The sequence below is a fragment of the Athalia rosae genome, chromosome 3 (assembly GCF_917208135.1).
Source record: "Athalia rosae chromosome 3, iyAthRosa1.1, whole genome shotgun sequence".
In the NCBI taxonomy this organism is placed as follows: Eukaryota; Metazoa; Arthropoda; class Insecta; order Hymenoptera; family Athaliidae; genus Athalia; species Athalia rosae.
The window spans coordinates 941675-955049 of NC_064028.1; the positions used below are offsets into that span (position 1 = coordinate 941675).

At 38.5% G+C, this 13375-nt stretch overlaps 4 protein-coding genes across 5 annotated transcripts; 2 read left to right on the plus strand and 2 right to left on the minus strand.

Moving 5' to 3' along the window:
- The first annotated feature begins 35 nt into the window (after positions 1-35).
- Positions 36-1681, plus strand: LOC105685392 (ATP synthase mitochondrial F1 complex assembly factor 2). The gene is made up of 6 exons (XM_012399422.3): positions 36-177; positions 296-489; positions 577-687; positions 777-957; positions 1044-1159; positions 1253-1681. Exons 1-6 carry the CDS (start codon positions 120-122, stop codon positions 1397-1399), a joined length of 807 nt encoding a protein of 268 aa, XP_012254845.2. The 5' UTR covers positions 36-119; the 3' UTR covers positions 1400-1681.
- LOC105685396 (protein eyes shut) lies at positions 1420-6908 on the minus strand. 2 transcript variants are annotated; one of them, XM_048652200.1, is made up of 14 exons: positions 6784-6908; positions 5613-5735; positions 5339-5493; positions 5151-5261; positions 4864-5085; positions 3755-4794; positions 3357-3667; positions 3080-3290; positions 2861-3012; positions 2626-2762; positions 2287-2532; positions 2031-2207; positions 1727-1955; positions 1420-1605 (listed from the first exon to the last, which is right to left on the minus strand). In XM_048652200.1, the coding sequence occupies exons 2-14, from the start codon at positions 5642-5644 to the stop codon at positions 1533-1535; spliced, it is 3096 nt and encodes a 1031-aa protein (XP_048508157.1). In that variant the 5' UTR covers positions 5645-5735; positions 6784-6908; the 3' UTR covers positions 1420-1532. The 2 variants fall into 2 exon arrangements, with proteins under 2 accessions (XP_048508157.1, XP_012254851.2); XM_012399428.3 differs by lacking the exon at positions 6784-6908 and adding an exon at positions 5891-6023.
- Positions 6579-8640, plus strand: LOC105685298 (SET domain-containing protein SmydA-8-like). The gene is made up of 7 exons (XM_020852071.2): positions 6579-7055; positions 7133-7498; positions 7568-7702; positions 7782-7968; positions 8042-8137; positions 8210-8292; positions 8371-8640. Exons 1-7 carry the CDS (start codon positions 6579-6581, stop codon positions 8503-8505), a joined length of 1479 nt encoding a protein of 492 aa, XP_020707730.2. The 3' UTR covers positions 8506-8640.
- LOC105685387 (zinc finger CCCH domain-containing protein 13-like) lies at positions 8319-13168 on the minus strand. The gene is made up of 8 exons (XM_012399416.3): positions 12773-13168; positions 12556-12631; positions 12086-12489; positions 10314-12017; positions 9913-10212; positions 9035-9828; positions 8846-8960; positions 8319-8773 (listed from the first exon to the last, which is right to left on the minus strand). The coding sequence occupies exons 1-8, from the start codon at positions 12958-12960 to the stop codon at positions 8674-8676; spliced, it is 3681 nt and encodes a 1226-aa protein (XP_012254839.2). The 5' UTR covers positions 12961-13168; the 3' UTR covers positions 8319-8673.
- Between the last annotated feature and the right edge of the window lie 207 nt (positions 13169-13375).

Below are 13375 nucleotides of genomic sequence, written 5' to 3' on the forward strand. Positions count from 1 at the left end.
TTCGTGCTCCACAGGTATTTTGACTGTTTGAAGGATGTGTGAAACTAGAAAATAAATATCTGATAAAAATACTCGAGGCGTACCAGGGGTAGCAAAAGTGTACTTCAAATTGCTAAACAATGTTTCACCTGAGGGCTAGTGTATTTAAACCGGATTCTATGGTCGTTCGTCAAATGGGTAATACATTCGAATATTCAGTCACAGTTGAACATAGTTTCCATTTCCTTGCTACAACAAACTTCGTCCAATGATACGAGATCAGAAATGAAATCTATTATCTCTTACTGATCTGCAGCAACGCTGAAGAGGTTTTATCGAAAAACCAATATTTTGTCGAGTGGGGATCAATACGAGGTGACGTTAGATCAAAGAAAACTGAAGACTCCCAGAGGTAAGGTTTTTGAAGTCAACAATAAACCTTTGGCTCTCGCTATAGCCACAGAATGGGACAGTCAAGTAGATACTATCGACAGATCCAACATGCATTTGGTTTGTTAAATTCAATTTTTGGCACGACACAAATAATGTATCATTGACTGAAATCATTAATGCCGTTCTTGTTGTTACTCTAAATAGACAGCGCTGGCCAGCACTACTTTAGACAACCCACATAACCATACTAAATTGGATATGGTCAACTACATAGTCAATTACTTAGAAACAGATACCATTTTGTTTCAAACAAACGTAGGTTCACCCAACGTCCAGATAGAACTATTCAATTATTTATTATTATTCTGACTACGGATGGTAATTATTTACCTATTACTCACCAGGATTCTGGGGAGCTATACAATCTTCAATTAAAAGAATGGGACCCCTTGATCCAGTGGTTTTGTGATCGTTTTCAATTAGATATTACCAAGACCCTGAGTATCGCAGCACCATCAGTTTCCTCTCAAACTAAAGGAATCTTAGCTAGGCACTTGTTGTCCTACAATTTCAATGCCGTGCAAGGTGAACCCAATGATTCAAATTTTCAAATTGCGTGTTGCACATCATTTAATTTTATGGATATGAAATTGGTTGCCGTTATTTTTTAGGATACACTTATGCTGTCGATGTTTTGAAGTCTGTTATTCTGGCATTAGCAACTGCAGAGAGAGTTATTTCAACAGAAAAAGCAGTTTCCTTGGCACGATTAGAGGAAGAATTTCAGGCAAAAAAATTAAATTTCTCAAATCCAATACTCATGGAATTGATGCAACAAGAGTTTTAATGACTTACATATTGTTGCACCATTTTTCTTCAGGTATCGTTTTGGGGAAACGTTGAGTGGTCACATGAGCTCAGTAAACAAGACCTACAGTCACGTTTGTCAGCCGCGATACTTTTCGTTCATCTAAACTCATCTTGGACTACTTCTAAGCCAAAGCACGAAGAGTTAAACAGCGTATGAATAGAAAAAGTCCTAAAATCTACCTGAGACTATGAAAAACGAAGTTTTCTTTTATTTAGTATTTATCACTAATTAATTAATACCAATTATTTGTTGTAATTGTGAATCTGTCTAGTTTTTTTGGCAGCAAACATTACGGCAGTGATGAGATTGTTTTTACCAATTGTGAACAATCTGGTCCTTCCCAATCCTTGGTACAGACGCAACTGAAAATAATGATCATGCTATCAGTTACACACATGTGTTGAAATTTCTTTGTAAATAAAAAAGACACTTAGAACACTCGTTTGGCTTTGTCTCCTTTCCAATATTAGTATAACATATTACCTATAAGTTGGACCATGATTTAAGCACACAGCCCCATTTTTGCAAGATCTATGCGTGCATTCATTTCGATGACACTCTCCTATTCCTCTACCAGTAGCGGAATTCGTTTTTGCCACTGGAAAGATTCTATTTTCGATACGTAACTCAACATCAAATATACAACCAGAGAATCCAGTGTGCAGAGGTAAATCATGAGGCAATGTATCAAAGTTCTTCGACTTATGTCCTCCTAGAAAATAAACATCGAACGATTATTTCTCGCCAGGCTCTATCGGTTTTTAATTATCAAAAAGACTCTACGCACCAATGTAGAGAATTGGTGCAACGTCTAGACTGGTCATAGATCCTGCAGAACGTCCGGTAACATTTCCAAGGCCATCTACGGATAGCCAAGCGTCTCTACCTTTCCTACCAACCCGAAGGGTGTGGGGTCTATGCATTTTAGTTGTAAGAGCAGTATGAGTGAAGATTCTCCTCACTCCTGAATGGATTGCAAGATTGATGGATCATTCAATTAATTTTAGCAGATATCCGTTCGGAAAATTATTTGATTAGTTCACCTGATCCCAAATCCCAGGTGAGCATAATGTATCCACGTACATAAGTGATAGCAAGGTGATCAGACAAATCTCGATAAGGTCCGCTTTGGCCGATGTATGCAATTAAAGAAATTTGTTCAATTGATTGAGGTATGAGTCTGAGTTTCAATTCGATACTATCTTTTATAGATCCTGTAAGCCCGTATGCTATGTAGGAGGAGATACCCGGTGTAAATACTGTAAAGGCTGGTTGTATAATGTTAATATCTGTAAAGACGGTATTTGATTAGATTTGTCAGATTTTTTCGTCTTACAATAAATGAACCAAGAGTAAAATTAAAAGACGACGACAATGTTCACCTTCTTCACAAAGCAGACCATGAGTCCCCAAAGGACAAATGCACATAAATCCAGTACCTGGAGAGCTTATGCATGACGCTCCATATTGACAGGGATTATCGTCACAGGCAGACCTCTCACACACTTCCCCAGTATATCTGATGGTTGAAAGAAAGAGATGAATTTACAGGTCAGTCAAAAGACTTGGCTTACAGATCAAACCCAGTATAGGCACGGTAGAACTGATTAAATTTACCCAGCTATGCAATTGCATTGTATTTTCCCTCTGACTTCCAGACAAGCTCCAAAGTTTTTACAAGGATTGGATAAACATAGAAATGAAGTGCACTCCTCAATTTGGAAGGTATCAGTTGAGTCGCGTATGAGATGTCTTTGGATATTGTTCACCTAGTGAGTAGTATGTTAATTTTGGTACGGACTACTCAAAATTTTGGCAGATTACTCGAAGATTTACCTTAAGCAGACTCATGCAACCAATGAATCCAACAGCAACATGAGGAAAGTAATGCGAAAATGCAAGAGGAATACCACCTAAGTGCAATTTAGCTTGCTGCGGTATGTCATCCTGTGTGGAAACTACTTGTTCTCCACTCATTGCGACAGTATTATTTACAAAGAGCATTGCCAAGCATTTGTCAACGTTACTGGCTTTTTCATATTGAAATCTGTATTAAAATTGAAAAAACCCAGTTATTAAGGCGTTTGATATTAAATAAAAAAATGGAACATACCTCATCTCGATATCTACATCATAGCCATTATTAATCGGTGAATCAATTTCCCCTAAGAGCATTGTTTGCAAACCGCAGGAAAATTGAAACTTCAATTGACCAACTTCCATGTGTAATAATATATATCGATCATCATCGAAAAATGCATGGACAAGTATTCCATTTTTTGATCGAGTTTTTATTCTGATGAATATTTGAACCTTTCCATCTTTATCAACGGACAAATATTGTCTGATATAAGATTTCCCATTGAAAGCAGCATTGGTTATATCTGGACTGAGTTCACAACCATCTGGATAATTGCAGTTGCACTGCAAATAATTATTCAACAAACGAAATTTATCGGCATGGAATGAATTATATTTTCATCTCATTACTAGCAAATTTTGAGTTCTTACCTCTGCCGAAATATTCTGGCAAGTTGTATTGTACGGACAGTGTTCATGTGAGCAGTTATAAAGTGGTGGTGATTTTTCAGTACTTGTGGGGACTCGGATTGTTGAGCTCAGATTAAACGCTGGTTCTGTACTCGCTGTGTATAAATCAGTACTAGAACTTGTGAAAGGGAATGACGTAACAGTTTCTGTACCCTCGAAGCTGACAGTGGATACTTCATCTGTAACTTCTTTTGTAACATCAATTCTCATTGTAGCATTCATTTGAAGCTGAGTACTTAGTCCCGTAGAGGAAATGGGACTTATATTGTCATTGTGAGGAGTTGTGCTACCCATAAATCCATCTGTACTTATGAGATTTGGAGTTATTTGTGCACTGGTTGTAGTAGTCGCCTCTTCGGTAATAAACTTGTCCGTAAGAGGAATAATTTTAACACTGGATGAGGTCTGTGTAGCTGACAGCTGTTCCTCATCCGTTACACGAGGTGTAGAGTACAACAGTTTGACCGTACTCCACGCAAATGAGATGTTTTCTGTTATAGATTCAATTGTACTGGTTGATATTCCGATTGCGGTCGAACCAAATGGTGTTGTGCTTTCTGTGGATATTTCGGTATCATATGTTTCTAATTTTGTAGCCGGGGTATCCGAGATAGCACTAGATCTTGTGGGATAAGTAGAAGCAATGCTTTGAAAAGGAATTGTTTGAAAAGGAGGTGTTTGAGAAGCATCAGAAGTTGAATGTGGAATTTCTTCTGACGTCACTGTGAGTGTACCATTGTATTCCAAGCAGGTCTGGCCGTAATAATTCAAAGGACAAGAACAAGTAAAACTGTTCACTCCATCTATGCAAGTCCCACCATTGCCGCATGTGGCAAATTTTGCCTCACAGTCGTTATATCTTAGTTCGCAAAGTGAACCATGGTAGTCTGGAACGCAGTAGCATACTGTTTCATCGTCTTCAAGCAAACAAATTGCGTTGTTTTTGCATGGATTCGATGCGCAAGGCACAATTGGTTTGTCACAATTTTTCCCAGTAAAACCTGCACAATGTTAAAATTTTCACTTGGACTCCTAACGAATTGTTAAACGTACCTTTCTGTAATATTTACCAAATAAACAGGCACATGTGTACGCTGCTGGCACATTGATACAGAGGCCACCATTCTCACAGGGTGAAGTGAGACACTCGTCCACATCATCTTCACATAAATCTCCAGTCCACCCATCTGGACATCGGCAGCTGAATAATAATCCAGGTCCTTCGATACATTCTCCAGAATTTTTACACACGGTACTATTACAAACGGTTGCATCAATTTCGCAGTACTCTCCTAGAAATTATTAAATGGTGAATCTATTACCTGTGAAATTCGTAGTTACAACTCCAGACATTTACCTGAGTAACCATCTTGGCATTGGCACATAAATCCATTATAATCTACGCAAGTTCCATTATTAAGACATGGTGTGTACAAGCATTCGTTAAATCGCTCTTCACAATTAGAACCTACAGCAAAACGATTCCTGTCATGAAGTCTGTGGATACAAATTACTATGACTGAAAGCAAAATGACTATTTCTTACCTGCAAATCCTTCGGTGCATGTACAGTTGTAGGTAGCAATTGCATCGCTACAAGTTCCTCCATTGAGACATGGACTCGACCAGCAATCATCCCAATTGATCTCACAATTTATTCCAGTATAGCCATCGATGCAATAACAAGAGTAGGAGCTGTTGCTGTGAGTTAAATAGAATGAATATTCTGTCATTGATTATCAGAATGCGAGTAATAAGCTCTACTCAAAACAATGATAGAGAGATGTATTGTTCTATTCAAAATCTATAACTGCAATTACCTTTGATAATCGTTCAGACATATTCCATACATACAAGGATTGCTGTCACATTGTGATCCAGACGACGTGGTGACAATATAAGCCACAATTATTAGCGAAAGGGTTTTGTACTTCGTAGACAGTCTGCTTTGACAAACATTAATTGATTTTTTTATTGATATAATATCATCAATATGCTAAATCCGAATTTAATTGGTGTGGGCATATAAAGGCAGTAACAACAACTGTGTATTGAAATAGTTTAAAAATGGATCTAGGATTATTGTTAACTACATTACCTGTTCATTATTAAGCTATGAAAAGATACAAGGTGTTAAAATACGAATTTCTGATACATTAGTTGGCAGCCTATTTTTGATAACACCCTTTGAATAGAGGTAGCTATGGCAACGTGTAAACAACACATTTCTTAAGTAGATTTGAGACGCGTGCGTAAGATTCGGCTCAATATCTCTGTAAAAATATCATGATCGTTCTTTCATCAACAAACCTCTTATCGAATTTCCTCATGATTATCAGGGTAATTAAATTTTTGAGAAACTGATTCATGATTCCAACAAGAAACAGAAACTATAAAATTAAGCATTCACAATATGTAAAATAATGTACCATCAGACGAATATCTGTCTCATTCATCAACTGTAATCCTAATTAAGAATGTTCTAAGCCGTAAATGTTAAGCTTAATTAGGTCCTGGTATCATGTGTTAGTTCCGACCGATTTATTTCGGAATCTACCAGTTATTTTTAAACGTACGACCGTTGCCGCTAGTCCAGCGCAGTTTTTATCGACTATTAAGCCGAACAGTACCTGAATCATTGCTGATTAAATTGATTCAAATATACGTGATTTACCATTATAAAGATATTAGTGAATTTCCAAAACATTTCATTTTTTGGATATTCAAAAACAGAAGTCTATCACTAGAAGCCGATTAGATTCCCTCCAGGTTCCATAAAAAAAATCATGGAACCAGAATCAATGACACGAATGCTGTGTCTTCACTTAGAAAGAAACCAGCTTTCAAATGGTGAAGCAAGAACTTGGACTGTTCAAAAATCACCATTAGGAGGTCGTGGTCTTTTTGCAGTAAGAGATATTGCAGTTGGAGAGTTACTCTACGTTGATGCTCCACTGGTGGTGGGACCAAGAGCACAAAGTAAGCATCTACCTCTTTGTCCCGGATGCTATAAGACTGGATGCCCGTTGTTCCCATGCGATAGAGGCTGTGGCCTTCCAATCTGTTCCACGGTGTGTGAATCCTCTTCGACACACCAAAATGAGTGCTCTATTTTGAAATCATGGAAACCTACTTGTGGTTCCTCTTGGTCGATGGATCTCCTCCGAGCCCTAGTTCCAATTCGAGCACTCTCTCTAGATAATCAACAGCGAGAACTGATTAATTTTTTCCAATCAAACTCCTGGCCACAGCGCACTTCAGAGGTCTGTTTTTGAATGTTTGACAAATTTGTCCGGTGTGCTCTGAAACGGTTTTTCGCATTTTCATATCATATTTACAGTTAGATATACTGAAAAAAAATATTGAGATTCAACCAGAGAAAAATGAAGAAGAGTTCATGGCACGTGTATGCTCAGTTATGGATACGAATGCTTGCGAGACTGCAGCGTTTGTTGGTAAATCTGTCACAAGCCTGCGGGGCCTGTATCCTATGATAGCTTTGCAGAATCACAGCTGTAGACCAAATACTCGGCATTACTATAATTCTGAACAAATACTGTACGTATTAGCCACTGTGCCAATTAAAAAAGGAGACGAAATCACTATGACCTATACAGATTTGTTCTGGGATACAAAGTTAAGAAGAGGTCATTTAGCTGCCACCAAACATTTTTTCTGCAATTGTAGTAGATGTGCCGATCCTTTGGTATTGCAATTTATGATTATTGGAGCTGACACGCCGAGGTCGAGTATTTCAGTTTTTCATTTTTAATAGGAAAATGGATCATTGCTTGGAGCTCTAAGATGCGCTAGTGACAGATGTACTGGAAATTTACTTGCAATTCAACCATTGAACGATGAAACCCCTTGGAAATGTACTGAGTGTGGATTAATCATGAAAAATAGACAAGTAATATATCAATTTCCCATTTCTCTAAGCAAGGTCTAAAATAGCCAAACATCATTACTATTATTTCTAATATTTTTAGATCAATTCTATTCGTTCAGGTCTAAGCAGTATTGTGGAAGAGGTCACTTATAAGAATCCCAGACAAATGATGAAATTCATAAAAAACGAGCTGTCTATTCTAGTACCTGCAACGAATTATTTAATGGTTGAAATGAAACTGAGGATAATATCTAGTCTCGGAAAAACTGATAAGTTTTTATGGCCAGGTATGGAGATTCATCTAAAGTCTGGTGAACTTACTTCCATTTTTGGAAATAATTTTACCAATTATGCCTCCAGATCTAACAAGAGATGATCTCACAATTAAAGAAAAATACTGCAGAGATCTATTATCATTGATAAAAACGTTGAAATGGGGGGAATGTAAGATGAAAGGTAAAATTAAAGTAATAGGAATTTTACTTTTTTTTCTCAGATTCTATGGCGTAACGATTGTGTTAATTTCAGGTTTAATTTCTTACGAACTATATCGTTCATTGGAGGAACGTGATGGAAGGGAGAAAAGACTAATACAGCAATTCGAATTGAAGGTATTAATAATATCTCATCTCTCATGTTGATAAAAATGTTTAGACTATTTAATATGATTATCTCGAAATGAATTTCAGGGTGACGATGAAAAGCAAAATCTGCTGACCACAGCAGTACTTATATTAAAAAATGACGTAACGGCACCTGAAAATTTGCCCACAGTCATTTCTGTTACAGAAAAAGCGAAAGAAGTTGACTTCAATCAAGCTTAAATGCAATATCCCCATAATTATGCGAAAAACTATTTTCAATTGTCACATCATCAATGTATCTGACTGATATTGCAAATATAACTACATCTATTGATTGCTTAGTATCTGTACACGAAAATAAAGTCGTATATACATACAGTTTCGACCGAAATAGATTTGAAACGATATTCATCCAACTCGCTGTAATAACATTTTTGCTTCTTCATATAGACTCGTAGAGGGCTTTAGAACTTCTTCATCTTCTTCTTCATTTGCCTCGACATAATTTCTGTAATTTTGATTTTAAAAAAACTATGAACTTTGGTTGTTCCTTGGTAACAAATGATGAATTTCGATTTACCTGTGCAACAAATCATCGTTGACTAATAAAGCTCTCGCCGCGTGATTCATGAATTGCTTCCTAACAAGCGAAGTGTGTAAAAGTGCGACGTCATGTAGGAGTAACTTATCTGAATCTAAGAAATGAACATAATTAATTTTCAAATAATACCATTCCGCCGAGTCTCTCGGGATATACATGTATATTTACCGTTGTCTGTGCAGTATTTTTTTGTGAGAGACTCTATTACTTCAGCCCCTGCATACTTCACAGAAATTCCAATACGCTGGAATATAGCTTTGCATTGCCAGCGACTTTGAGCAGTATCTAATGTTATAGTGGCAAGTCGGCGTGGCTGAGATTCTTTAACCAGACTTTCCCAGTCCACACCTAGAGCATCTCCTAAACCTTTGCCACTCGTTTTAATATCCTCTTCCAATTCTCCATCAGATATTTCTTCGAAATCCATATTTTCAATATTATCTTCTTCTATATTTCTGAATTCTATTGGCTCATTCGTATCTTTCTCCTTAGTGAATATTGATTCTTCGACAATGTCTTTGGGCGATAATTGAGGCGGTTCTTGAATTGGTACAGGAGGTAAAACATCTTTATCAGTTGGCTCAGGAACTTTGTTGGGCAGTGGCAATTTTGGGGTCTCAATTTCCTCTTCCTCCATATTCAAGATATCGTCAGGATCATCGCTTATATCACTAAGATCACTCTCAGTATGTAAAGTTTGAAGCGATTCATCCAAACATGGACGTTTAGCTTCGACAGCCAAAGGTGATTCTTTAACTTCCGACTTTTCTCGCGGAGGAATTCTCTTCTGAAAATTTTCAATCGACTTTTCTCTGCTCCTTCTGAGCCTTCCCTCTGCTAATTCCATCAGTTTCTTATTTATGGGTTCCTCCTTCATACTGCCATGCAAAGATCCTTGTTTAGAACCATGAGTAGAGCACTCGTCTCTAAGCTCTGGGGTCCCAAAAGGTGGGCGACGTTTGCTGAAAAATTTTTATTTCAGTATGCATTGAGCGGAATAAACTCTTCAACCCTGAATTATGTAATAGTTTATATCATTTAATTACTTATGCAATTCCGCCAAGTCAATTTCCTTGATTCTATCATTTCTGAAAGGACCTCGAATATGTGGTTGGTTTTCCCATTTTCTGCCTTCATTTATCTTCCATTCAGGCATCGGACTGTCATAACGCGGAGCCCACTCTTCCTCATGTACCTCGGAGCGTGGGGGACTTTCTCTCTCCCACATTTGAGGCCTTGCCGCTCTCCACTCTCGTTCTTCCCAATCAGGATTTTGGTAGTTTCTATCTCGGCTGCCATGCTCCAACTCGTGATGAACGTCCCAATTATCATTACTGCTTTCATCTCTATTAGATAATATAAATAACAAAGCCAGAGATAAAGACTAGAAACGAATTTGCAGTTACATTTGATGCAAATACTATGTAAGAGAATATAGTATGCTCACCTGTTTACACCAGGCCTTAATTTTTCCCCAGGAAATATGGGGTGATGGGGATCTTCGAAAGGCCTTTCATTTTGCATAGCATATCGTGGCGGCCGTTCATCTCTAGCTCGTCTTTCGTCAAATGGGCTGTTATATCTTCTTGGCTCCATAGGTTTACGTCTTTCTTCGTCCCGGGGATGATGATCTCTATAATCTATTCTAGGAAGTTCTTCGGCCTCCTCCCAGTGCTCAGGCGGTAGCCGAGCATATCCTCTGTCGTAATTTCTTTCTATTTCTAAACTGCGCCTAGTGCCCTCTCTTCGCTCAGGAAGTCTCTCTAGCTTGGGTGGAATATGAGGTGGTTCCTTGCGCTCGTGCTCAACAGGATGTCCTCGATCGAATCTGGGATTAAACCTTCTATGCCGATCACGATCAAAGAGGTTTTCTCGTTCTATGAGATGTTCGCGAGGTAGAGGAGGCACATTTTTCTCAACCATACGATCCACAGATCTTTCTCTTGGAAAACGTTCGGGTCTTTCTCTGTCTACAGGCTTATGGGGTGGTATTTCTTTGTCTAATGACCTGTCATAGCGAGCGTCGAACCGTGGTAAAACTCTATCTCTTTCTAAAGGTTTCTCTGATCTTTCTCGATCCCTTTCGTTCCGTCTGTCTCGCTGATTGTTTTTCTCCAGTCCCGCATCCTTAAACCTATCCTTCTCGCGAGCATAACGCCCGTTTTTATCCATTGGATTGAGAGCCGTTGTTGCCATGAGCGGCGGTATATCTCTTTCCCTAACCTTGAGCACATCTTTTTCACGATCTCTTTCTCGCTGTCGATCTCTGCAACGTTCTGGTACTTCTTCCCGTTCCTTCTCACGCTGAGAATCCCGCTGATCTCTACCAAGCCTAGAATGGCTTCTGTCTTCTCTCATATTATGTTCTTTTTCCCTTCCCTCTTTACTCCGTTGCCGATTGCGATCGTTAATATAATCCTTTTCTTCGATATTTCTGGCTAAATTTTTCCTGTGAGCATCTTCTTGGCTAGTCGAAGGTCTGATCTTTGACTGTTCATTTTTACGAACTTCATCTCTGTCTTTACCACGATCGCCTTTATATAAATCTCGTTCCTTCTTATCCGATTCTCTGGACCTAGCGGCAGATATTTTGCTATCTTGGTGACGAGGTGGAGTCACTTCACGTTTCGATCTTACAGGTTTTTCTGGAGTTCGGCTTCGTCTCGATTTAAGAGTGGGAAGTTCCTTCGAATACTGATGTTTGGGTTTTTCAATAGGAGGAGTTCTAGAACGTCTTTCCTTCTCTTTAATTCGTTGTTTAGATCTATCATCCACTTTACCCCGATCTTCAATGACACGATTTCTACTTTTTTCAGGCTCTTTGGATTTTTCCACAGTCTTGGTTTTCAAGATTTCTTTCGATGATATCTCCTCTTCTCTAAGTTTTTTATGATGCTTGTCTTTTTCGAGTTCCCTAACCTTTGCTTTTGGAGAATCACTCCTATTTCTTTCCTTGACTTTACTTGAAGAAGGGTGGACAGAAATAGTTGGTGACTTGGCTCGTGTTCCAGAAGAATACTTTCTGGATGAAGGAAGTGCAACTTTCTTGGTAGGTTTAACAACAACTTCTTTTTTATTGCATACTTCAATCTTGCGCTTTTTTTTCACTATGAGTTTCTCACTCTTAGTTCCCAGTCTTTTCAACTTCAGTCTGTAAGATTAGAATAAGTATGGTAAAAATAGTATGACGTTTATGAGAAATAAATAGTATTTACTTACTTCTTTTTCCGCTCTCTGTCTTCATCATAGTCAGAAGAAGCGCTATGATGTCTCTTGGACTTAACCTTCTTAACTTTTTTGCGGGAATCTGAAGTTGAGCTAGAGGAAGAATCGTCGCTACTCGAGCTGCTGCTGCTACTAGATGTGCTGGAACTATGTGAACTAGAAGAAGAACTCATAGCCTTTTTTTTATGCTTGGATATCTTGTCCTTTCCATGAACTTCCTTGTCTTTCTTCATTTGTAATTCTAGCTCACGCTGCAAAAGCTGACGTCGTCTTTCTAGAACTTTTTCGTCCTCGTACTCTAGATCCGTCTGGTTCCACTCCTCTAAATTCAAATCTGGGCTATGAGATGTCTTCTTTACAATCTTAGAAGTTAGTCGTTTGAACGGATCTTCGCTAGGCTGTAAATGGAGAACAGCATTGATCCTTTGCGTCATTCCTATAATCAAGTTTAATTTCGTTCTCACCACAACGGTAGTAGCAGGTGCATTATCTTTCTTCACACGTTTTGAAGGACTGATCAGTGTGTGCGTTATCGCGTACCTGGAGCAAATGAATACAGATACATTAATTGAGGTCCTTGCAATCAAGGATTTTCAATAATCATTGTACTAATGGGCAAGGTGAATTGCAAGTAACAATGGAAGAGGTGTGTATAGCTTTAGCTTGAATTTGGAGACCTACTTGCAATTCTTGCCGTATGAACAACTGCCGTTCAGAGCCCAATTTCTGCAATAATCTGAATTGTTTTGCCCGGTGGAAGTAGTAGCTGGCGGTTTAGTACCCAACCTCTCAAATACGCTAGGTCGTCGAGAGTCTGTGTTACATTTCGTAGGGTCAACTGTTATTTTTCTTATGTTTGGTTTTGACATATTATCACTATAAAACAATTATATTTGGATAATGGTAGCACATAACTGCGGTATGCAATTTCCCACTTGGCTACCGTTCTATCAATAAATCACGTTGTAACAAGCCGCACGATAAAAAATAAGCTCCGATTTTGGAGTGGAGTGGATACACGGACTGCTAGATAACAGTAAACAAGATAGACAAGGAAATAGACCACGAAAATAGACCATAAAGGCATAGCCAATGTAGCAGTGGAGCCCTAGCTTTATGAATTCAGACCTCTGTATCCCTCTGCACGAATAATTTTCAAACTGTCTGGATGATGATGTTCACTGCGCTTCACTGCGCTTCTTGGACCGCCTTTTGGATTGGATCTAGGGGCGGTCAGTAACAAGAAAAATGGCCAATAGTCGCTCGGCAACAGCACCAAATACC

Coding starts and splice junctions, on each gene's coding strand:
- LOC105685392 (XM_012399422.3), top strand. CDS start 120: ATGTTTCACCTGAGGGCTAGTGTATTTAAACCGGATTCTATGGTCGTT. Junction 178..295: donor TATGGTCGTTCGTCAAATGG/GTAATACATTCG, acceptor ACTGATCTGCAG/CAACGCTGAAGAGGTTTTAT. Junction 958..1,043: donor CAATTTCAATGCCGTGCAAG/GTGAACCCAATG, acceptor GTTATTTTTTAG/GATACACTTATGCTGTCGAT.
- LOC105685396 (XM_012399428.3), bottom strand. Junction 2,533..2,625: donor TGGTCTGCTTTGTGAAGAAG/GTGAACATTGTC, acceptor CCGTCTTTACAG/ATATTAACATTATACAACCA. Junction 2,208..2,286: donor CACCTGGGATTTGGGATCAG/GTGAACTAATCA, acceptor CAATCCATTCAG/GAGTGAGGAGAATCTTCACT.
- LOC105685298 (XM_020852071.2), top strand. CDS start 6,579: ATGGAACCAGAATCAATGACACGAATGCTGTGTCTTCACTTAGAAAGA. Junction 7,703..7,781: donor TAATCATGAAAAATAGACAA/GTAATATATCAA, acceptor TAATATTTTTAG/ATCAATTCTATTCGTTCAGG. Junction 8,293..8,370: donor TACAGCAATTCGAATTGAAG/GTATTAATAATA, acceptor AATGAATTTCAG/GGTGACGATGAAAAGCAAAA.
- LOC105685387 (XM_012399416.3), bottom strand. CDS start 12,960: ATGTCAAAACCAAACATAAGAAAAATAACAGTTGACCCTACGAAATGT. Junction 12,018..12,085: donor GACAGAGAGCGGAAAAAGAA/GTAAGTAAATAC, acceptor CTAATCTTACAG/ACTGAAGTTGAAAAGACTGG. Junction 9,829..9,912: donor GACTTGGCGGAATTGCATAA/GTAATTAAATGA, acceptor AAAATTTTTCAG/CAAACGTCGCCCACCTTTTG.